The sequence below is a fragment of the Macaca thibetana genome, chromosome 9, assembly GCF_024542745.1.
Source record: "Macaca thibetana thibetana isolate TM-01 chromosome 9, ASM2454274v1, whole genome shotgun sequence".
NCBI lineage: Eukaryota > Metazoa > Chordata > Mammalia > Primates > Cercopithecidae > Macaca > Macaca thibetana.
The window spans coordinates 17045886-17071258 of NC_065586.1; the positions used below are offsets into that span (position 1 = coordinate 17045886).

Sequence of the window (25373 nt, forward strand, 5' to 3'; positions counted from 1 at the left end):
AGTGCTGTCAGCCCATATGTTAGATGGTCCTGAGCTGTGCATAAAGGTGAGGGGCACCTGGGGAAGACAGACATTCCTCATCATGGAGGAGTTAACAGCAGAAAAGGAGATTCTTAGGATGAAACTTATCTGTTGCAAGCACTGGATTTACACTGATTTAATCCTCTCAAGAACCCAATAGAGGGCTGGGTGCAGTGGCTCACACCTGTAATCCCAGCACTTTGGGAGACTGAGGTGGGCAGATCACTTGCGTTCAGGAGTTAGAGACCAGCCTGGCCAACATAGAGAAATCCTGTCTCTACTAAAAATATAAAAATTAGCTGGGTGTGGTGGCGCACGCCTATAATCCCAGCTACTTGGGAGGGTGAGGCAGGAGAATCACTTGAACCCGGGAGGCAGAGGTTGCAGTGAGCTGAGAGAGCGCCACTGCACTCCAGCCTGGGTGACAGAGTGAGACTCCATTTCCAAAAAAAAATTTTTTTAATAATAATAATAATAATAATAATAAAGAGCACGATGGAATCTGTATTCCCAGCACTTTGGGAGGCCGAGACAGGCAGATCACTTGAGGTCATGAGTTTGACCTGGCCAACACGGTGAAGCCCTGTCTCTACTAAAAATACAAACCAATTAGCTGGGCGTGGTGGCCTGTAGTCCAGGCTAATCAGGAGGCTGAGGCAGAAGAATTGCTTGAACCCAGGAGGTGGAGGTTGCAGTGAGCCAAGATCCCGCCACTGCACTCCAGCCTGGGCGATAGAGCAAGACTCCATCTCAACAACAACAACAACAAAAAGGCCTATGTAGATATTCTTTTATAATCCCCATTTTATAGATGAAGCCAGAGCACAGACAGACTGTCCTGGCCAAGGACACACAGCTAGAATGAAGAGGAGCCCAGAGAGCAAGCAGCCCCCTCATGTGTAGGGGGCCTATGGCACATCTGCACGGGTGTGTAGCTTACACGGGCAGGCCACATTTCCCCAGTTATCTGGACGTGCAGATTGTACGCTGCCAGGTGGGGTTTTTTTTGTTTGTTTGTTTCTTTTTTGGTTTTTTTTCTTTTGAGACAGAGTCTCGCTCTATTGCCCAGGCTGGAGTGCAGTGGTGTGATCTTGGCTCACTACAAGCTCTACCTCCCGGTTTCTCACCATTCTCCCGCCTCAGCCTCCCAAGTAGCTGGGACTACATGCACCTGCCACCACATCCAGCTAATTTTTTGTGTTTTTTAGTAGAGACGGGGTTTCACCATGTTAGCCAGGATGGTCTCCATCTGCTGACCTCGTGATCCACCTGCCTCAGCCTCCCAAAGTGCTGGGATTACAGGCTTGAGCCACCGCACCCGGCCCGTATGCTGCCAGTTTTAAACAGGCTAAATAGCCATCAGAGAATGAACTCAAGTCTCTAAAAGATGTTTGCAATAAAATCACAGATTGAAGATAATACAGTAACATAAATATATGGGGACATCAACCAAATACCAGCGCCAAAACTTCTCCCACACTTCTGATGAGCTCCTCATCACCATGGTACAAGGTTAAAACAATGGCAATCGAATTGGATTGGGAAGGAACTTGGTTGAAAGGAATTTGAAATGATTGAGTCTATTTAAAACATGAATTAACATCCACGATTAATTATGATGTACATGAGATAATAGCTAACAATAGTATTAGAGCATTCAGTGTCTTGACAGTTTTCTTACACAATGTTAAGTAAAAAAATACTCATCATAGACATCACAAAATTGTACTAAATTTAATATCCAGAGACTTTTCCAGATTTCTCACTTAATAGCAAAAAGCCACATCTCATTGCAGAAATATATGTTCGTTCTACTATATTGTACAATGGTTGAAATAATACAAGGAAATCAATGTGGCGCTTAACTACATTTCTCCATCAGCAAGAACTGTTTAAGATGGATAGAAAAACCCTGCTGAATAATTTAGAAAATAGAACAAATTATACAATGTGACAGATTTACAGTAGAATTGAATGATGATATAAGTTTTTTATATTCTCAGCTTATATTACTTGCAAGATTCCATTTAAATATTAAAAACACAAATATCTTTTTTAAATAAAGAATTGCCTAGAAATGCATTTTTTATAGTTAACTACTTCTTTTAAAAATATTTGGGCGGAGCGCGGTGGCTCACGCCTATAATCCCAGCACTTTGGGAGGCCGAGACGGGCGGATCACTTGAGGTCAGGAGTTCGAGAGCAGTCTGGCCAACATGGTAAAACCCTGTCTCTACTAAAAATACAAAAATTAGCCAGGTGTGGCAGCACATGGCTGTAGTCCCAGCTACTCAGGAGGCTGAGGTGGGAGAATTGCTTCAACCCAGGAGACGGAGTTTGCAGTGAGCCGAGATTGTGCCATTGCACTCCAGCCTGGGCGACAAAGCGAGACTCCAACTCAAAAAAAAAAAAAAAAAAAAAAAAAAAAGAAAAAGAAAGAAAGAAAGAAAGAAGAAAGAAAGAAAGACAGAAAGAAAGAGAAAAAAATATATTTATAGGGAAAAATGGAGTAAGTAAGCTCTAAAACTGTTGCAGCTCTGCCTAGAAATTTTTTAAGGTTCCCAGGGTAAGCTTACAGGTTGCAGTAAAGAAGGGCAGCCTAAAAGTACATAAAGTGCTATTAATACTTCATGTCATCAACATTATGACTGTCTTCCATATTAAAGAAAGAGTTAAGTTTGTAATAATATTTGTTACAAGCACTTTACATATAAGGACTCATTTAATCATCTCAAGCACCCTGAGGCAGGTGCTATTATTATCCTCATTTTATAGATGAAGAACTAAAGCATAGAGATTAAGTGTCTTGACTGAGGACAAGCAGCTAAAATATGGTGGAGCCCAGGGAAAAATGAGAGCAGTCTTTATCTAGAAGTCATGCTCCTAACCACTTTGGTATGTTGATAATCAATTAATAAGCATTTAGTCACACATATGTGTGTGTGTGTGTGTGTTTACATACACATATATATTCTTTTCTATATATGAAAGTATATGACAAATTAATAAAAAATAAAGGTGGTATCTTGAAATAGCAAGAGATACGATTATTCAAGAGATGGAGTTGGGTCCACTTATTTGAGCAAAAATACCAAGCCAGATCTCTATTTGATGCTATAGATAAAAAACACATTCTAAAAATATAAAATATCTTACCATAAGGAAACCCATAAAAGTATAAAAGAATATGTACTTGACAATTTTTAAAGAGTTCAGTAAAGAAGGCCTTCCTAAACATGACTGCGAAGGGAGAAATTATTAGAGAAAAGATTTATCTTTTTGACTACATAACAATTCTAAACTTTACAGAAAATACCACCATAAGATTAAAAGAAAAACAACATACCAGGAAAAACATTTATAAAACATAAGATATATAATGAGATAATGTCTTTAGTACATAAAGAGATTTTGCCAATCAGTAAGAAAGAAAGAGAGTAAAGGGGATGAACAAATAAAAAAATGCCCAGTGAAAATGTGGAAAATATTAATTATTAGTAATCAAAAAGTATAAATGAAAATAATGGAAAAACTAATTTTGCATATAAAACTGACCAAGATTAAAAATAATAATAATATCTATTATTGTCAAAGAGTAAATATGTATTTTTATATACTGCCGGTGAATACATACATTGATACAACCTTTCTTGGAGAAAGTTCAGCAGTATATATTTTGTTAAATTACAGGGTTAAACCCTTTTATGTAGTATTGCAAACACTGTTGGTTGCCACCCTAGATCCATTCTCTCCTTCCTTCATTCTGAACTCCTCATTTCAGCTGGACTCAGGATGCCCGAAATATAGACTGTACTTCCTAACCTCCCTTTGCAGCCAGGTTTAGCCAGTCGGCTCAGTTCTAAGCAACAGCCTAAAAACAGAAGAGTCCTTTAAAAGAAGGTGGCATAGCCTTCTTCCTCCTTTTCTCCTGCCTGCTTGTTGGAATACAGTCATTAATTAATTAGTTGGCTTAATTACCTTATTTCCTAAATTAGAGCAGACCATTAAAGAGCATAGCTTATTACATTTTTAAGAAATCCGGCCAGGTGCAGTGGCTCACACCTGCAATTCCAGCACTTTGGGAGGCCAAGGCGGGCACATCATGAGGTCAGGAGATCAAGACCACCCTGGCTAACACAGTGAAACCCCGTCTCTACTAAAAATACAAAAAATCAGCCGGGTGTGGTGGCGGGCGCCTGTGGTCCCAGCTACTCAGGAGGCTGAGGCAGGAGAATGGCATGAACCCGGGAGGCGGAGCTTGCAGTGAGCCGAGATTGCACCACTGCACTCCAGCCTGGGCAACAGAGCGAGACTCCGTCTCAAAACAAACAAAAAAAAGAAACTCAAACATGTAGTTTTGTAACATGGATTAATTTTAGGTTTGAAGGTCAAAATAATAATTTTGAGAACAGAGGATTTTGTGTGTAAGATGTTGAATTGGTTTAGAGGGTCTTATTACAATACCCAAAGCCAAAGAGAGAAATGAGTCATTACCTAGAGTTGAGGAGCATGAGGCGTCTGGGTGGCAGCCTCCATTACCGACTGAGCAGATGTCTATGAGTGTGCACACTCTTCCATCACCCTGGTACCCTGATGAGAACAAGAGCAGGGGCATAAGAAACAATGTCAAGAAGATGGGAGGACAATGCCTGTCTAGGATTCAAATATCATGAAACAGACCAATCAGGGATCCTCTCTCATCAAAACAAAAAATATAAGTATAAAATGTCATCAACAAATGAAATTTCATAAATATGAAAAATAACAAGAATTAGTAACTTGATTTCCTAAACAATGTTCTGGGTTGTTTCTAATGAAAAAATATGTATAAAACTGCTGGTAGACTTAGAAAGTGCTGACACTGAAAAAGTTAATATTTTTACATTACAGTGACTCTGATGTTCTTAGACGTCAATTATTATAGCAGCCCAAAGTACTGTAGTTCCATGTTATTAAAACATACAAGATTTCAGTTTATCCCTTAGTACTCCCTGAACTTCTTGGATAGTAATTTGATTTAGGTTAGAGAATAGCAGAAAAGACTTCTTTCCAGAAAAGGAGGGAAACCAACAATTACTAAATGTGCCTACTGTGATGCCTGTGGTTTAGTAAACTTGGTATACAAAACAACTCCGGAGTGCACGATATTAATAAATTATTCGTGAGGGCAATGGAACAGTAAGTCTGTGATCCACTCAGAAAACTTTTCAAATTCTGCATTATCTCTGTAGCTATCTGACAGTTTGTAAAGTTTGTTGTTTTCCATTGATATTCAAAATGTTTTTTCTTTCTTATCAGAGTGTTATACTAATGTGTCCTGAATTCACAAGATAAACAAAACTTTCTGTACTATTTTCTCTCCTAAGACAAAAATCATATTTTATTTTTTATTTTTTTAAGATGGAGTCTCACTGTGTTGCCCAGGCTGGAGTGCAGTGGCGCGATCTCAGCTCACTGCAACTTCTGCTTCCCAGGTTCAAGTGATTCTTGTGCTTCAGCCTCCCAAGTAGCTGGGATTACAAGCACGCGCCACCACCCCCAGCTAATTTTGTATTTTTAGTAGAAAGGGGGTTTCACCATCTTGGCCAGGGTGGTCTCGAACTCCTGACCTCATGTGATCCACCCACCTCAGCCTCCCAAAGTGCTGGGATTACAGGCATGAGCGACTGCGCTCAGCCAGAAATCATATTTTAAATGGAGCACAAGATTCCATATTCAAATGTCTGTGTTCCCTGTACTGGGGTCAGGAGGTTGACACTGAACCGAGGCAGCACCTGGTGGACAGGGCTGACAATGGGAAGACCCAGGCGTATTCACACACTCAACAAGTGGAGCCACAGAACAGCCGCCATTATTTATCTCACATTCATTGATATCTTCGCAAACATGTCCATTGCCTTGCCAGCCTAGAAAAACAAGAAGATTTAAAAGTTTAGCTCTATAGACAGGTCAACAAGGAAGAAATACAAGTCAAAACATATTAAAACTTTCTCCACCTAAGGAACTATAAAATAAAAATGAGATATGCTTATCAGATTGGCAAAAGTTGTTTTGAATTCTTAAAATCAAATTCTGGCAACAAAGTGGGCAAATGGGCTCCTCTTATATGCTGATAGTTACACATTAAATTGATATAACCTATTTGAAAAGAGCTCTGGCTGTATTCACTAACATTTTTTAAATACGCAGACTTTGACTACCAATTGCACTTATTAAAACTCAGCCTATTGTGATAAAACTACCACCACACTAAGATGTAGGTAAGAGGATGTCTACTGCAGCGCTGTTTAATTGGGAAAAACCCCTCAAGCATCAATAGAAGCATAGCTGAACACCTTATGACTCATCTTTGTGACCGAACACTAAAAACATTGTTTAATATCATGCACACACCTATATACCTACATGTGCATACACACAAACACTGAAAGAATTTTTATATATACATTAATTAAAATACTAAACGTGGCTGAGCAAGGTGGTTCTCATGCCTGTAATCCCAGCAGTTTGGGAGGCTGAGGTGGGCAGATCACCTCAGGCCAGGAGTTCAAGACCAGCCTGGCCAACATGGTGAAACCCTATCTGTATTAAAAACACAAAAATTAGCTGGACGTGGTGGTGCACCCCTGGAGTCCCAGCTACTTGGGAGGCTGAGGCAGGAGAATCCCTCAAACCCGGGAGGTAGAGGTTGCAGTGAGCCAAGATTGCACCACTGCACTCTGGCCTGGGCAACAGAGCAAGACTCTGTCTCAAAAACAAAAACAAAAAGAAACTAACTGTTAAAATCATATGGAGGATTGGGCTCATATTCCTAATTTTGGGAAAGAATTTTTTAAACTCTTGCACATGTGCTTGTACGAATGAAGAATAAGGTAAAAGAGGAAGGAGAACAAATGACTAATGGTGTCATTAGGAAGATGAGATTTAATAATTTTACTTTAGTGGTTCCCATTTTATTCAATGGTTGTAGATTTGTATTACTTTTATAATTCAAATTATTACAATTATAAGAATCCTCAAAAACCTTTAAAGACTTAAAAATATTTCTATTCTTTAATTTAAGCAGAATCCTCTTCTAAGACTCTTCCTAAGAAAATTATCATATTAGTGCAGGCAAAATGCATACAGGAAAAAAGTTGGAAGAAAAAAATGCCTGAATGTTCATCATGGTCCTCTGTGTGATAAGATCAAAGGTATTTTTTTCTATTTTTTCCGTATTTTTGTAGTGATATTTTATAAGCAGCATATATTGCTTTGCTGCTTATAAAATGTAACTGCTGTATATTGCAGGAAAAATAGAGTGATAAACAAGAACAAAATTGTTTCTCTTTTTCTTCTCCAACAATAAAAAGAAGAATGTAAAAACACATTGCCAATCCTCTAATTTAAATAATTTATTTTTCCGATTTATAGTTTTTAAAGATTGTGCATGATAAATTACCTTCAAAATGTGATTGCTTGCAAATCATGCTTGCCCCTGAGAACTAAGAGGGAAAAAGTCTTCATAGGTTTTTCTCCATTTCTTTCCAGTTTTACAAGATCTAAATATATACACGCAGAAAACCACTAAACCAAAAATCACTACCTGGGCAATAGGTTTGTGGGGTTTCTTGGAGAGAAGAAACTCGCCAAGAAACTTGGGTTTCAATTCTGGCTATCTGTAAAGCTATGTGATCTTGGGCAAGTTATTCAACCTCTTTAAGCTCAAGTTATCATATTTTAAAATGTGAGTAATACTTATTCTTACCATGTCTTGGTTTTGTTGTAGTTAAAAGAATTAAAAATTACTTATACAGTGCCTTAATAACACTTTTACTAAAAATAAAAAGCAGGCCATGCATGGTGGCTCACGCCTGTAATCCCAGCACTTTTGGAGGCCAAGGTGGGCAGATCACTTGAGGCCAGGAGTTTGAGACCAGCCTGGCCAACATGGCAAACCCCGTCTCTACTAAAACTACAAAAATTAGCTGGGCATGGTGGCTTGCGCCCGTAATCCCAGCTACTCGGGAGGCTGAGGCAGGAGAATTGCTTGAACCCAGGAGGTAGAGGTTGCAGTGAGCTGAGATCATGCCACTGTACTCCAGCCTGGGTGACAGGGAGAGACTCTGTCTCAAAACAATAACAAAAACAAAGCAAAAGAAAACCAGCTACTATTATTACATTATCTTTGTGCTCCATTTCTAAGAACACCCCTGGAGGGCAGATAAACCTGAGGTCTGGCTAATTGCCTACCAATGCACCCAGCACAGTGCTTTGCTCGCAGTAGGCATCCTACAAAAAAATATGTGTGGAATGGATGATGACTATCTCATAGAACAAAAGATGCCCTTGGATTCAAACCCAGGCAGTCTTTGACTAACAGAGCCCAGGTTTTCCATGACTCAACATCCGGTGTCCCTAGAGATTCAGTTGCTGCAGGGCTGTGATGGAGCTGGATATCTCTGTTTACGTCAAGTCCACAAGATACGCTAATGACACACCCAGGCAAGAGCTACTGGACTGTGGTGGAGATGGAAAGAGGTCAAATAATTTCCCCATGTGTACAAACATCTGGTTAGTATGAAAGGTGGGACTAGAGTATTTCTTTTGATCTCAAATCCGGTCGGTTGACGGTCACTGCAATGCATTGTCTAACTTACAAATTCTATGGCTAACCTTGCCCCAAAGTCTGACTCTAGCACAGTTTTGGACAAGCCTCCCCCTTCTGTCGTGGAATTGTGATAGCAGTGAGATCGTCGAGCAGAAGCTAGTGAACCAGCACACAAAACTGGATTTGAACACCTCCTAAGAATGGTCTTCTTACTCATCAATAGTGAAAGAAAATTGATTCTAGCACCTCGCCAACCTGGCATGCAGAGCCTGGCATGTGGCCCTGAGAACGTACCTGTTGGGCAGGCCCCACAATAGAAAGAGCCTAGAGTATTGAAACACTGCACAAGTGTGGAGCAAGGCCCGGGCTGGAAGCTGCACTCATCTCTGTCCAGCGTGCAGGCAGGGCTGTTTGGTGGAGACATCCACCCAGCATCACAGATGCAGCTGTACTTGGGCTGGCAGGATGACAACAGCATGAATAAAGACAATCATGAAAATCAGCAAGAAAAGCCTTTGAACATTTCATCAAGCCCCAAGCTGTTTATCCTCTAACGTTCATTTCCATACAGCCAATCCACTGGCTTCTCTTTTCCTTCCCATATGATTAAGCATTTAGACCAGACCATGCAAAAAGGGAAACATCTTTATTTCAGAGTAAAAGCAAGCTATAATTTCTCCCAAAGATGCCAGGGAAAGAGTAACAACAATCAAGAACCGTAAGTCAATATAATTAAAGTCAATCAACTCAGCCTGCTATGTTTTTAGAGGGAAAAACACCCATGTAGGCACAGACCTTGCACACTCAATTCTGTTTGTTTTTCTTTGGAAAATTCTTCCTCCTACCCGCCTCCTCAACCCTTCCATCCCCATCATTGGATGGGAACTATTTTCCATCACATGGGTAGAAAAAATAGAACTAAAAATAAAGAATTGAAGTTCTCATGAAGAGCCAAGCCAGCCAAGACTGGACAACTTTAAGGGTCAGGGTTCAAAGTCATCAGGACCTAGGGCATGGAGGGGTATTCTGGGGAGTGGGCTCTTAGAGTCTGCAGCAGTTCCGAGACTCAGGTCAGGAAAAGTCAGACTCTTTGAAACCACATGTTGCCAACAAGACTGGTCCTTTTATATTCCTGTGTTTTGTCACTGTTAAAATAAAACTTACAAGGCCAAGAGAAGGTCTTATCTCAGAGAGAGTCATGACGGGATAATAAAAATGGTTCTATTTCTGCTGGGTGTGGTGGCTCATGCCTGTAATTGCAGCACTTTGGGCGGCTGAGGTGGGTGGACCACTTGAGGCCTGGAGTTCAAGACCATCCTGGCCAACATGGCAAAACCCCATCTCTACTAAAAATACCAAAATTAGCCAGGCATGTTGGCATGTTCCTGTAATCCCAGCTACTCAGGAGGCTGAGGCATGAGAATTGAATTGCTTGAACCAGGGAGGTGAATGTTGCAGTGAGCTGAGATCGTGCCACTGCACTCTAGCCTGGGTGACAGAGTGAGGCTCCGCCTCAAAAAAAAAAAAAAAAAGGTCCTATTTTAAATAATGACATCTTAATCTCTGGGTCCTATTTCCTGCACGGTTCATCTCCCCTCCTCACCTACGTCCCACTTACAGGCAGGAAGTGACTTCACCTCTACAAGCTCCAGGCAGTGCTTGTTTACAGTGGGCATAGGAGGAGGAGGAGCTACTAACCATGGCTCTCTGCAAGGAGGCACATTTAGGGAAGGGACCCACCTCTCCAGCTTGCTCACGGACTAAATCCTCACAGATGCCATGGACACAGCGTGTCACAGAACCCCCTTCACAGTCATTGTATTTGGAGGCACACTGCGGTCCGTACGTCTCAGGTGGGCAGTGACAACTGTTGGTTACACAAGAGCACAGTGTAAGGGCTTGTGTTTTGGGGCCAGTGCCTGTCTCTTAATATCAGTGAGGAAAATAATTCAAATTACAAATCAACGATGTTAACATGGAATCATAAGCCAGAAATGCAAATTTACTGACTGGAGTCTTGGGAGAAAATCGCTCTGCTCTGCTCCAAGTGGTGGATTGAGTAAATACAATGTTAGAGAATCACAACTTATCACCTGGTAAGCCTAGCACTATAAATTCTTGTGTTATCAGGTCATCAAACAGCATTTTCAAAGGTCAGATGTGTATCAGCCAAAGGTAATAGAGTTAGTTCAAGAAGGTAAAGGGAGAGATCAGCAAATCCATTCATCATCTGTCCAATTGGACCTGCCACGAAGCACAGGCAATGTGGGCTACACTGATAACTCCCAAATGCTCCCTAGGATTATATGACCCCACACGCAACCCAGTGTCCACACCCCATAGTCTATGATCGTTATTATTATATTACAAAGGGCAATATGTCTTCTATCCGTAAAAAGTGTAGTTATATAATATAACACAGTGACATTCTTTCATAGGCACATTTGAATTTCCAACAAAATGTGGTAATTATTACATTATGCCGAAGCTAGCAGTGGGCGCTTTGTTACTAGAAGATTTTAGTCCAGTAATAATCAAATAAGCAATGTTGTTTTAAACCCTTGTCATTGTTAAAGCTGCTTTAGCCTTATTTTTGCAGCTTAATGGGAATGTCTATGGTCTGAGTATGGGAGCTGGGGGAGGAGGAGGGAAGGGGAGTCCCAGAAGCCTAAGCCTATCCGCACATGCCTGGGCACATCTGATGAGAGGGAGGGCCAGGCCCAGAGGTTGCCAATTGCTGGACTCAAGCAGAATTGGCAAGAAAAGCTCTCATGGGGGAAATGACTGATGGTGCCAGCAGTCAGAGACAAGGAACAGGGAGCGCCTGCGTGGCCAGGCCTCCCTCCCATGCCATTCTACAAAGGAGAAGAGCTCTTTCAACAAGACACAGTAAGGTACAAGGAGCTTAGTAATGTCCATGGATGACAATGTATGAATGACAGTGTGGGAAATTAGCATTTGACTGTTTGAAAGTCATCAAGAACCAAACTCCAGGCACAGGATTCAGCTTGCCCGTGGTGGGCCCCAGAAGCAATTGCTGGGTGGCAGCTTTTTGGCAGTTTCTAAGGAAGAGGAGAGCAATGAGTGTGGCCAGAGATGGAGAGTAAGAATGCGGGGAACATCATCCATGCACTCATGTCGGGAGGCCAGACTTAGCAAATAAAAATACAGCAAGCCCAATTAAATGTGAGTTTCCAATAAATGAATATTTTTTGGTATAAATATGTTCCATGCAATTTACAACATCAGTACATATTTACATAAAAGCTGCTTCATTAATACATGACATTTCTGAGCATTCCAAAGTTGCCTTTCTCATTAAGATAAAGCCATAGGAAAATAACCATAAATGATTAAACTTAAGGAGAAATTGAATTATCCATCGCCACCCATAGCCATTTATCTTCCCCTCATCTCTCTCTATTTTCCTTCTCACATTGTTTTCTTTCCTCTTTGTCCCCATCTTTACATAGAATATTTGTACAGACAATTTAATTTAGACTCTTGAGGATTATGGAACTTTAAAACAGTTCAGACACATATTTGAGCATTTGATCCAGGAGGCTTCACTACTAACAGTTTATTTCGCCACCAGTCCCAACACCTGCCAAAAATGCTTGAGAATCTTTTTTTTATTATTATTATTTTTATTTTTTTGAGATGAAGTCTCACTCTGTCACTTAGGCTGAAGTGCAGTGGCGCAATCTCAGCTCACTGCAACCTCTGCCTCCCAGGTTCAAGCAATTCTCCTGCTTCAGCCTCCCAAGTAGCTGGGACCACAAGTGTGTGCCACCACACTTGGCTAATTTTTTATTTTTATTTTTTAGTAGAGATGGAGTTTCACCACGTTGGCGAAGCCAACTGATTAATTACTGATTTAGCAGAAGTCTCTTTGCTGGAAGTAGAGGCTGGTCTCGAACTCCTGACCTCAGGTGATCCACCCACCTTGGCTTCCCAAAGTGCAGGGATTACAGGCGTGAGCCACTGCGCCCTGCCGAAGAATTTTTAAACCAACTGTTACTAGCTTTCTATTTTCTATATCTGGGAGATCTGAGTGTTTGGGAACCCCTGGGATAAGACTGCCTAGGTTTAAATTTTGGTCCTTCCTGTTAACTGTTCACCCATACAAAGTACTAACTCCCTCTGCCTCAGTTTCTTATGGAATAATACTGGTAATCTCTGTGAACTTGGTCATATTGCAGTCTAAAGGCATTCCCCTGTAGGAAGTGCTAAGAAGATTGTCTTTATTTTATCACTAAGTGCTTAACTATTGCAAAATGATGCAAGATTTGAGAGGAGAGTCTGGTTCATGGACCTGCAGTTAAATCCTTTCTCTTTCTCTCTCTCTTCCTTCATCCTTGCTATTATCACTGGGAGATGAGTAGGCATTAATCCTATTCTGTTATCTAAATAGCTACAAAGTACACTTCTTTCATTTAAGTTTAGATGATGTGAGAAGACAGAGAAAGGGAGGAAGAAAGTCAAGTAAACCATAGGATTCCTTGAAATGATCCTCCAAGACAAGTATTATTAATCCCATTTTACAGACTAACATTTCCCAAAAACACAAAATGAGTAATTGGCAGAAGATAATTAGACACTTAGGTCTACTTGACTCCTGCACCACTGTTTCTGCATGTTACATTCCTACATTCTGATAAGTAGAGTTATATGAAGATGCTGCATTTTTATGCACCGTTTTGTTTTGTTTTGTTTTGTTTTGTTTTGAGACAGGGTCTTGTGCCCAGGCTGGAGTGCAGTGGTGCGATCTCGGCTCACTGCAACATCTGCCTCCCAGGTTCAAGCAATCTTCCCACCTCTGCCTCTCAAGTAGCTGGGACTACAGATGCATGCCAGCACGTCGGCTAAGTTTTGTATTTTTTGGTAGAGACAGGGTTTCAGCATGTTAGCAAGGCTGGTCTTGAACTCCTGACATCAGGTGATCCACCCGCCTCGGCTTCCCAAAATGCTGGGATTACAGGCGTGAGCCACCGTGCCCAGCCTTATGTGCCTTGTTAACATAACAAGGTTTACAGGCAAAATATACTCTCAAATGTCTTGATATGGCCTTTAAAAAATGAACAATTACTTAGATACCTCCCTAAGTGAAAATAAAAGCGATATATTGTATTTTTAAAACCAACTTACAACTATCCCTGCTATAGTTATTAGTTACTGATTTAGCAGAAGTGTCTTTTCTAATGACCTTTTATTACCGACTTGCTTCCAGCAGAACAAAGCTAGGCTTTTCTTTGAAAACACTGCAAGTGCATTTTGGCAATTGAGAAGAGGTTTAACACACTTTGATAGTCACAGTTTAACTTGTGTTGAGTCCATGGTTCAATACTAATTTTACTGACGGACTGAAAAAGGTAATAAGTTTAATACCTAACGACCACCTGAGCTAAAACCAGATTATCCTCATTTTTTAAGCCCCGTATGATGTAAAATCTACCAGTGATATGAATGGAAATAAATGAAATAAAATTTACTAATCATCACGTTTCTGGAAAACCAGACAAACTCAACTTTTTGTTTTTCTGGAAAGCCTTCTAGATCTGAGCCCTAAATGTACAACACATACCATCCATGCATGGCAAGTTCAGATCCTAAGGGCTGTGTTTAATCCAAAGTAAGCAGGGGAGGCCAGGCGTGGTAGCTCACACCTGTAATCCCAGCAGTATGGGAGGCTGAGGCGGGCAGATCACCTGAGATCAGGAATTTGAGACCAGCCTGGCCAACATGGTGAAACACTGTCTCTGCTAAAAATACAAAACTTAGCCAGATGTGGTGTCAGGTGCCTGTAATCCCAGCGACTCGGGCCGCTGAGGTAGGAGAATCGTTTGTCCCCAGGAGGCGGAGGTTGCAGCCATTGCACTCCAGCCTGGGTGACAAAACGCGACTCCGTCTCAAAAACAAACAAACAAAAACAAACAATACAAAACAAAGTAAGCAGGGAAACAATAAGAATCAAGTCTTCAGAACAAAGAGGCAGTAACAGCATGGAGAAGTCACGAAATATCATTGTGTTAGTTGTCTGAAGCTCTGGGTCTAGACCTCAAGCCAAAAGAATCAGTGGAAACAGAAAATGATGTTTCTTGTGCTATAATCATTGTTCTAAAAAAGAATTTCTACCAGAAGTTTACCTATGAAACAGGTATGAAACAGGGCTTCCCATGAATGAGTATTTGCACCTTTTCAGAGGTCTTTACAATGGCAAAGTATTAATCCAGTTAAAGACTCCTTTTTCCGTCCAAGTAAAAGAGCTCAAAGAGTTAAAGAAACTGAAGGAGGTTCAAACTCCAAAGTGAACTTCGATGGCATGACTACATTTTTGCAGGTCCAGATGATTCTGAGGCTCAAGTTTTCTTTTAGCTAATGTGTGTTGAAGTTTCCCAAAGGGTTTTCTAGCCTCAGTGAAATTCCTGATTAACAAGGATTTAACCTCACATAATTAACAGAACTCAAGAAAGAATCTAAATGTCCACTTGTTTCTCTACACGTGGATTACACAAAGCAATAATTTAATCTTAGGCTCATGCACCTTTTTTTATTTTCTTTTATTCCCTCAAAAAGTCTCCAACATATGCCTGAATTAGAGGACTTAAAGTGTAGATAATGAAATGGGATTCATGAGGTTTCAGAAACTATTCCCTTACCAAGAGAAAGAAACCTGATTTAAATGCTCTGTTCTCTAATGTCCTCCAGCAAATCTATGAAGGGCAGAGACTAGGAATCAAGATCATTCCAAAGCCATCCACACATCATCAGTTCTTCTGCATTCTTGCTGTCCTTTACAAAAGAGTGCAAGACAGAATTTGGTACTGCTCTTGCAAAGTTGAATCTGTCATTTAGAAATGCAGCTTTCAACAAATAAATGGTTCCTTCCCTCCCAGCTCTCATTCCACCATATGTATGTGTCTGGATAAAGAACTCTAACCTCTGACATGCTGCAAAGAGTGGTGAATAGTAAAAGGGTTTTTGTTTTGTTTTTAATTTTGCAGGGGGAAAAAAAATAATATGCTGAAAACAGCAACAGCAACAGCAACAACTTTCGCTTGTTCTATGGATCTCATCGCAGTTTGCCAATACTTGTCTCTCTGTTGGCCCACAAGACTCCAAAAGACAGTGACGATAAAGGAAGACCAGGAGTGAAATCTAACCTCCATGACATTCCTAGATATCAGGAAGGTCAGAAAGCAGAAGTTCTAGAAGCCTGGACATTTGCCACCGATACCTCTACGTAGCAATCCTCCTTGATAAATGCCCATAAACGGAAATCAGGAGATAATGGCTTCAAGGAAATGAAAGACTAGACTGCATTTTGCTTCCAACCCAAGCCTAATAAAAGCAGGGAAAAGAGGCTTCATTTAAATGAGTAACAGAGTCCTGGAAGCAAAAAGCTCTTTAATAACATAATACTAAATTTAAGTCAGAAGTGGTTAATTTTACTTTTGCATAATGATTGAACTCATAGACATATCTAGCAGAAGTCTGAATGATTTGAGTTTACAACCTGGAATGAGTAAAAGTTTTAAAGATCAGATCAAAAAACAAAAGTATCAAATAAAAAGAGAAGGCTTGTGACTGCATTTTTAGGAGTGTGCGTTAAGAACAGCGATGGTTTAACAAACAAAATTACTGCACTCATTTTTGCTGGAAAGACTAGAATGGATATTGTTAGGAGGAAATTGAAGAACAAGATAGCGGAGACACCAGTGAGAGAGCAAATAATTGCTCTTTAATCCAGTGAGATTCTACTACAGGGTATTGAAAGGGTTTGTTCATTCTAAAACAGAATTTATTTATTAATCTTTTAAAAATCACACAGTAAAAGAGACCAACCAAACTACGAGGAAAAACAATGTCTAATTTAAAAGGTGACTTTAAAGAACGGTACAAAAGTAAGTTTGCCATTGATCTGCCCTGAATTTTTGGACTTCATTATTAGAAACACAATGTGTGTGTCCCCAGCAAAGCTTTGATGACAGATATCCCTAGAGCATGATGGGAACACAGAGGCCCTGAGATGCCTCACTCCGCTTAATAAGGGAAGGGAAGGTTTCCTGCAGAAAATGATGCCTGAGCTGAGCAGGAGAAGTCTGTGGATAAGTCACTTGACAGAATAAATCAGAAGAGAAGATAGAGCTGTAATGATGACTGTGGTCAGAGAGAGTTACTTCATTCATTGAACCTCAGTTTCATCTTTGACCTTGTTATGGTCACATTTTGACATAGCATTGAAGAAAGCTCTCCTTACTCAAAACTACGAGCTTGCTAATACATGGAACGAGTACGGCGGGGAGCACTGGTGTGGTGGGATGTCCCCTTTTCTACTTAAGGCCATTCAATGGCTCCCGTTCGATGCTCTGGCTCTTCCTAAGGCTTCAGCTCCTCTTGTATCAGGCCATGCTTACTCTCTGTGCCAATCACGGCAGCCTTCTTCCAGTTCCTTGGGGATGTTAGAGCAAGGATTTCTTCACGGGGTGAGAGTAAAGGACTCATGAGCTTTGCTTCAATTAAGTAAAAATAGCTATGTAGACATTAAGTAAGAGCTAAACATTTCCTCATGGAGTATCAATTTTTGCTGGAATAGAGATAATTAGATTAGGATGCTCTTAATTATGGGACATTTTAGGCCTTCAAAAATATACCTGATATTTATCCAAAAAAAAAAAAAAAGGTTACCTGTAACTTCCCATTGTATTAACACATGTGCCTCCATTCTGGCAGCTCAAGGGTGTTCCTGAGTAAATCTCACATTCGTTAACATCAGCTGAGCAGAGAGGACCCTGTGATCGTATAAGGAACAAAGTCAGGTGCCAAAGGTCAGAGAGGTATCTGGGGCCAACATTCACATGATATGTTTAAGGATTTATACGTGGACAGTAAATAAGTCCTCAGTAAAGCCAAATATAATAATACTAATATTAATCCCTGGCTATTCTTCCTCTGGAACTCAGATTTCACCTAATAGAACCAAAGAGCTCTTCCTAAGATCACAGCAGTCACAGGAGGAGAATCGTTATCTAAACATTATAGAATCCTCAGTTCACAGGGGTGCTATGTCTGGGAATACTTACTTTTTTTTTTATGTGCATGCTGGGGACAGTTTCGCCATTATCAGGAAAAAAAAAAAAAAAAGACCAAACATAGAAAACAAGAAAATGTACATAGGTATGTCAAGATTTGTTTGGTACCGTCCAATGCTGAACGATTTAAATTAATGTTAACAGAAATGCTGTGCTCTTCCAGGTAGTTATCCAATCACATGAACCTCTCCTTTCAATGGCTTTAGTATTCACTGGGTTATACAATCAAACTCACCACTGTTTGGATTTTAGCATACATGGTGTATTTCATTTTGATTCTGGAGGCCACAGAATCCTAGAAACTTCGGATGGATAATTAAATATGCCTGATGATTCCAAGGAAACCACAGATGCTGACCCGCCATCATTCTTAACCAAAGAGCAAGTGACTCACCTTCCACTGTGGGGGACAGATACAAAAAAAGGAATCATGCAGATGGAGGCAGGTTCCTCCGTTCTGGCAAGGATTGCTGCTGCAAACCTTTTTGTCAACAGTCTGAAACAAAGACAGGACAGTCAATGAGATGACTTGCAGTCGGCAGCAGCAAAAGGCATGTTACCATGTAGGTGTGTACGTGGGATTACATTTAACTCTTAGTCAATGGGGGTCACCCTCCAGACTTTAAAGCCATTACTTACGTTCTTCAAATCACCTCTCTTGTGAAAAAACAGAAAGCGTTTCCTATTATCAATCTTGTTCCTATTCCTTAACTCTCAACATGCTTTTGACCCTGGGTGGGATGAGGTCTGAGGGGAGAAGAATCTCACTTTGTCTTGGAAAAGTATTATTCCCCTGAGAAAGAGACCTCAGTGGACAAGAGTAAAGGTTCAGGTGTGAAAATAATAATGGATGTTCCGATTGCACAAAGAAAAGAAAACGGAGATTCCGGTTCTTTTACCTGTGATTCTTATCTTTGGTCCCTCCAGGTGAGCCTTTGAAACATTAGCATCTGCTGCTGCTGCCCCTCCTCCCATGGGTTAAGGTGACTGGACTCCTTCTGCTCCAAGTCCTTTGTTTGAAATGTAGCCAGCTAAGACACAGCCTTCACCGTGGTGCTCACCTGACTGCTTTCAGCCCAGATCACAAACAAACCTACCTTTGTCTACCTCTACATCTACATAACCTGGGGAATCTGACCCTATGTCAGCTACCAGTTTCAATCTTGTAAGATTTTTATTGCCTTTGGGTGCAGAGAAAACTTTTTTTTTTTTCTTTTTCTGATTTTTTTTTTTTTTTGAGACTAAGTCTCGCTCTGTTGCCCAGGCTGGAGTGTAGTGGCGCAATCTCCGCTTGCTGCAAGCTCCGCCTCCCGGGTTCACATCATTCTCCTGCCTCAGCCTCCCAAAGTGCTGGGATCACAGGCGTGAGCCATTGCACCCGGCCAGAGAAAACATCTTTAGAGGGAACAGTTGATTATGTAATGATAGCCATTTTATGAATTTCACTCATAGTCCAATTGTCTGGGTTTTTTGCTGTTGTTGATGTTGTTTTGTTTGTTTGTTTGTTTTGAGGTGGAGCCTGGGTCTGTCACCCAGGCTGGAGTGCAGTAGTATGATCTCGGCTCACTGCAACCTCTACCTCCCGGGTTGAAGCAATTCTCATGCCTCAGCCTCCTCAGTAGCTGGGACTACGGGCATGTCCCACTACACCTGGCTAATTTTTGTACTTTTAGTAGAGACAGGGTTTCACCATGTTGACCAGGCTGGTCTCAAACTCCTGACCTCACATAATCCACCTGCCTTGGCCTCCTAAAGTGCTGGGATTACAGGCATGAGCCACCGTACACAACCTAATCCTCTGCTTTTAAAAACTTAAAATAGGGGCAAACTGTTCATTACATTTCATATACATATATACACACACACACACATATATATTATATATGTGTCTATAGGCACACACATACACACACATACAAACACAACATACTATATATATAGTGACTCACAAAGAAAATTATGTCTGTTTCCTTCATTTTACAGATGAAATAGAAAGCCAAAGGAGAGCCAACTCAATACCATTTTTTGCAAAGCACATTCCTTCTCCACTTTGGTCATAAATTAGATGACCATACATCTGGGGGTCTCTTCATGAACCTGTTTTATTCCATTGTTCTATTTTTCTCTTTGTGCTAGCACAATTGGCTCTGTCCATCATAGAATGCTCTTTAGAACATTAACCACAAACTCATTGAAAGGTTTTCTGTTGGACAAAAGCAACACTGTCTGGGGACTAAAAATTTAAAAGCCTAAAGGGGCCCAGTAGAAAATGAAATCAGCAGTCAGGAGGAAGACAATAGGGAGTGGTGGGGACTGTGGTGGCCAGAGAGCACTTACCCTATCCAAAGGCACAAAGGCATTCACATTTGAAAATCACTCAATGTTCCTCCTGAGGCATGGGGGTAGGAGGACCGGCTGAGCATGGCCTCTAGTCTTTGACCTTTGGCTAAAATAATGAAGCCCTCCAGGAGACAAAACTTGAGTGCAGTGTCATGGTCCACAGCACTATTCTTTACTCATTTTCTTTTGCTCAACTACTCTCTAAAAAATGACAGTTGAGGGGTCAATGTATTATCTAAGTGGAGAAAAGGAATACACGAACTTGTTCATCAAATGACAAAAAGGTTTGCAGCAGCAATCCTTGCCGGAACGGTGGAACCTGCCTCAATCTGTATGAGTCCTTTTTTTTATATCTGTCCTTCACAGTGGGACAGATCAAACTTAAAAGTAGAGGGAAATGCTTGAAGTATGAGCAAAACAGATGAAAAATATTTGTGCTGACATTCTTATGCTGGAATCCCCAGGCTTTTATGCAAAATTTTAAATATGAAGAGATTCTGTACATTTCTCTGCATAGAAGGTTATGGCTTCCATGAAAGTCTTAAAAAGGCCAGCTTCCTACAAAAGGGGTAAAAAGCCTAAGTTTACATAGATCAGTCTCCAAGTTTGTAGTACAGTTATAGAATGTTTTCTCTAAGAAACTGTTCAAGTTTAATTACCAGCAAATGTAGTGTTAAGAAAATTTGGAATATTTTGTGATACACCTAGACTTCTGAGCTTAGCGTCAGAGACGATGCTTGCTTTCCAAGCCCCAGTCCCTGATGGGAGAATCAGCAAGTTGGGAGATCACCAGCTGACCAAGCACAGCACACAGAGCTAAAGGGTGATGGTAAAGGATGTGGGCTGTGGGCTGCAAACTCAGGGTTAGAAGCCCTAACAGGCTCAGAGACCTCAGCCTTATCATTTCATCTGTCTTAGACTCAGCTCTGCGTCTGCATCCTGGGAAGCATATGCTGGGATGAGAAGTAAGTTATGGGAAAAAGCAAGTTTTTAATATTAATCATCCATTCACCCTTAAAATAAGAATAGTGGCTCTATTAATGATTCTAGTATGTTTTCTGTGAAAGATGTTGGATGTGTAGTAGGATGAGACCTACCTGCTGCAAGCCTTGGAATTTTCTGTCAAGATCCGCCAGCTGCCATTGGGGAAGAAAAAGCTTCAGTTAGCTGGTTCAAAGGCATTGCACAGGTGATGTTACAGCCTTGACATATTGTCCTAATGCCCTCTGCTAGGGACACACTTTGTCTGTTCATTCCTGCTTTTATTGCCTTTTTCCTCTTCATTCCTCTCCCCTCAGGATTTTCTTCCTTCCTGTTCCGTCCTGTCACAGATTTCTGGGGGTTTTTTTTAGCCTTTTTTTTTTTTTTTTTTTTTTAAGTACAACCCACTGTTAAGTTGACTGATTGCTTCTCTGTACACAGTGACTATGGGAATGTTCATAAATGTCAGTGATACATCCATTTCACCAGTAAGAAGTTTGCTCTTAAAACTTCAGCAAGGCTTATTTTCTTTCTTTCTTTCGTTTGTTCTTTCTTTCTTTCTTTTTCTTTCCTTCCTTCCTTCCTTTTCTCTCTCTCTCTCTCTCTCTCTCTCTCTCTCTCTTTCTTTTCTTTGGCAAGGTCCTGCCCTGTTGCCCAGGCTGGAGCACAGTGGCATGATCATAGCTCACTGCAGCCTCAACCTCCCTGGTTCAAGCCATCCTCCCACTTCAGCCTCCCAAGTAGCTGTGAGTACAGGCTCATGCCACCATGCCCAGCTAATTTTTTTTTTTTTTTTTTTTTGGTAGAGACAGGGTCTCACTATGTTGCCCAGGCTGGTCTCAAACTCCTGGGCTCAAGCAATCCTTCCTCTGTGGCCTCCCAAATCGCTGGGATTATGGCAGTTTTTGATATTAATTATCCATTCACTTGCAGTGAGCCACTGTGCCTGGCCCAAGGCCTACTTCTGCAACAAGTGCTTGCACAGCATTTCCTGCCTTCTGCCCATCACTTCTACAGCCTCCATTAGAGCTGCGCCATTTAACCAAACAGTGTGGTAGTTACATGCTAAATCTCTAAAGAGCACGCAAAATTGGCATATCCCCTACAAAACGGTTACTTATAACATTGAATTAGGGAGAACTCATCAGTTCTTACGATGTGGATGTCAGACTTACCTTGGAATCAAGATGATAGATTTGACTAGATATATTTTGAGGCAGACCAATTGCGCTCCCTTTTAACTCTATAATATCGTCTTTGTTTTTCTGGATCTAATTTTAGAAAAAGAAGAAGAAATGAAGAGCACTAGTGAAAATATCATATTTATCTTACAGTAATATAATTAAAAACTTGAGTAGTATTCTACTTTAAGCACTAAGATCTTGCCTATTATTATAAAAACCAAAACAACACCACGTGTAATAAACACTGGGCTAAAATAGCCACAGCTTAATTCCACTTATCCTTTTCAGTAACAATAGATCAAGGTATTTTCCATTTGTATGTTTTCCTATAATACCAGTTTAGGGTGCTTATTAAGAAACCTGTCTTGGAAGCAGACTGTTTAGGTTTTAAGTCCTGGCTCAGCTATTTATCGCATGTCCTGGGAAAGTTACTTAACTGCTTCAGGGTTTCTTTACCTCTCATAAAACTAGGGTGACAATAAAGGCCACCTCATTGGACAGCTGTGAAGGTCAAATGAGATAACATCCATACAGTGCTAAGCACAGTGGATGGCCCACAGTAAGCTCTGAATAATGCTGACTTCTAACATTATGGCTGAAATATGCAGTGATTCCTGGGAACTGAAAACACCCAGTAAGGCAGGAGAATAACTGGCCAATTCTGTACTGTGGCAAAAGCAAATTGGTCACATCTCCACATATCCTTGGTCCCCTCCTTCCTCATATGCCCTGTGGAGAGTTTCAGTTCTACCCTCCATGTCTTCTCTGGACTAGGGTGCACTGCCTGGCACAATGAGCTTCCTTCTTTTAGCACACTCCCTCTACCCACCATTAAGCCAGGCCATTGCCCTTTACAAGAACATGTCTGATGTCCAATTATGTTCTCTATGCTAAAGATTCAAGGTACACTAGGAAGGGGGAGGGAAGTTGAAGACAGGTTGATTAATGAGTACAATATATAGTAAGATAGAAGAAATAAGATCCAGTGTTTGACAGGCCAGTAGGGTGACTATAGTTAACATTAATCTATTGTACATTTCAAAATTGCTAGAAGAAAACAATTCATATGTTCTTAGCATAAAGAAAAGGTAAATATTTAAGGTGATGGATATCCCAATTACCCTGATTTGAACTTTACACGTTAAAGGAATGTATCAAATTATCACATGTACCCCAAAATATGTGCATCTACTACATATTAATAAAAAATAATAATTAGAAAAGATTCCAGGTACAGATTAATTTAGACTTGTTCAATTAAGTCACCATATATGGATATACAAAAACGATTTCAAAATATTTCCAGGGTATTACCTGATGTAAACATTCGCCAAGGTCTTCTTCATTTAATTTAATTTTTCCCAGGGATCCGGTTCTAAACTCAATGTTTTGGGCAGACCCCGTAAGAAACACCAAATTTCCCCTCTCTGTAGCCATTCGAGGCCTATATAATTCAAACCAGAGAATGCATCAGTAACTAGCAGGTACAATTTTTAAACCAAAATAACAAAGTTTCTTACTGAATAACTACAGGCCAAATACATCTTCACTGTTTGATCAACTCAACCCAACTGCCCCTGCTCATCTGCCATTTCTTTCTCTGCACATTTCTCGGAGATACCCCCTGGCAATTGCAAACATATTATTTGCAAGACGACAGATAATAATTTGTGCATAGGAAGGTAATTTCATACCTCAGTCTAAATGTTTTTCCCTGTTTGCTTCTCAACATAATTTTCCTCAAGAAAAATTGCACCTTTGTTTATCTGGCTATTTGGGAAAACTGGTGAGGAATTAGCCTAGTCCCTGAGTAGGAGTGACCCATGTGTTTACTTACTGTTGGAGATTGGCGCTTCTTTTCTGTCTCTGCAGCTCAAGTCCTCCAGCTTCGCCATTTAATTCAGCAAAAGTCAATAAGGTAACCAAACTCCAAAGAAAAGGTAAAGACATGCTCATCACCAACCTCCCGGGTTGGCAGGTAAGAGTGAGGCCACTCCAACCAACTGAGTATGGGATTTTGGAGAACAGCAAACCAGGCAGGTGTACTTTGAACCACGGAATATCCTGTAACTATTCAGTTTTTCCTTCTTTGCCCTAGAAGGCTATGTTATTTTTTCTTCCAGAGGGATGTAAATGATCTTAGATCTTCAGTACTCTTCAACTTGTGAGAGGTCAAAATCTACCTTAAGTGATGCACAACTTAATCATTATCTATTTGACCTTTGAAACAGTAACAAGCAGCTTTGAAAACATCCAGGAAAACAACCTTTGCTTAAGAAGTAACTATGTTTCAACAAAAGTAAACTGGTCATTATCTACACCTTTCTCTTCTCCCCTCCTTCCTTACGTCCCTTGCAGAGGAGTTCCAGTTCTACCCAGTGCTAGGAAAACTAGATATCCACATGCAAAAGAAGTTGAAGTCTGGACTAGGAATGCACCCTAGTCCAGAGAAGGCATGGAGGGTAGAACTGAAACTCCTCCACAGGGGATGCAAGGAAGGAAGGGACCAAGGATATGTGGCGATGTGACCAGTTTGCATTTGCCACAGAACAGAATTGGCCAGTTATTCTCTTCATACCATACACAAAAATTAACTCAAGAAGTTCAAATATCTAAGTCTAAGAGCTAAAACTATAAATTAACTCACAATGGTTCAAAAACTCTAAAACTATAATATAAAACTCAGAAGAAAAGTAGAAAAAGTCATGACCTTGGATGTTGGATTTGGCAATGATTTCTTGAGTATGATACCAAAAGCGTGGGCAAAAAAAGAAAAAAACAACAAAAATATATAAATTGGAATACATCAAAATTAAAAACGTTTGTGTATCAAAAAACACATCAACAGAGTGAAAAAGCAACTCACAGAATGGAAGAAAATATTTGCAAATCATATATATACAATAATGGGTTAATATCCAGAATGTGCAAAGAACTCCCACAACAGAAAACAAAAAAAACTCAATTCAAAAAAAAAAAAAAAAGGGCAAAGAACCCAAATAGACATTTCTCTAAAGAAGACAGCAAAATGGCAAAAAAAAAAAAAAAAAAAAAAAAAAAAAAAAGGCACATGAAAAGATGCTCAACATCAGTCATCACTAGGGAAATGCAAATCAAAGCCACAATGAGATACCACTTCACACCCATTAACATGGTCATTACTGA

The 25373-nt window shown here is 40.4% G+C and overlaps 1 protein-coding gene across 1 annotated transcript in view; it reads right to left on the reverse strand.

Moving 5' to 3' along the window:
• The window catches only part of CUBN (cubilin), a 315954-nt gene extending 291615 nt beyond the window's left edge, over positions 1-24339 (reverse strand). Inside the window, exons 1-10 of the mRNA XM_050805391.1 lie at positions 24046-24339; positions 23523-23652; positions 22200-22295; positions 21141-21179; positions 18098-18199; positions 17300-17403; positions 10352-10478; positions 8906-9068; positions 5796-5927; positions 4516-4611 (exon numbers count right to left, since the gene is read on the reverse strand). Coding sequence (XP_050661348.1) covers positions 4516-4611; positions 5796-5927; positions 8906-9068; positions 10352-10478; positions 17300-17403; positions 18098-18199; positions 21141-21179; positions 22200-22295; positions 23523-23652; positions 24046-24164 — 1108 coding nt within the window. The 5' untranslated portion in view covers positions 24165-24339. The remainder of the gene's footprint in view (positions 1-4515; positions 4612-5795; positions 5928-8905; positions 9069-10351; positions 10479-17299; positions 17404-18097; positions 18200-21140; positions 21180-22199; positions 22296-23522; positions 23653-24045) is intronic.
• Positions 24340-25373: the final 1034 nt, after the last annotated feature.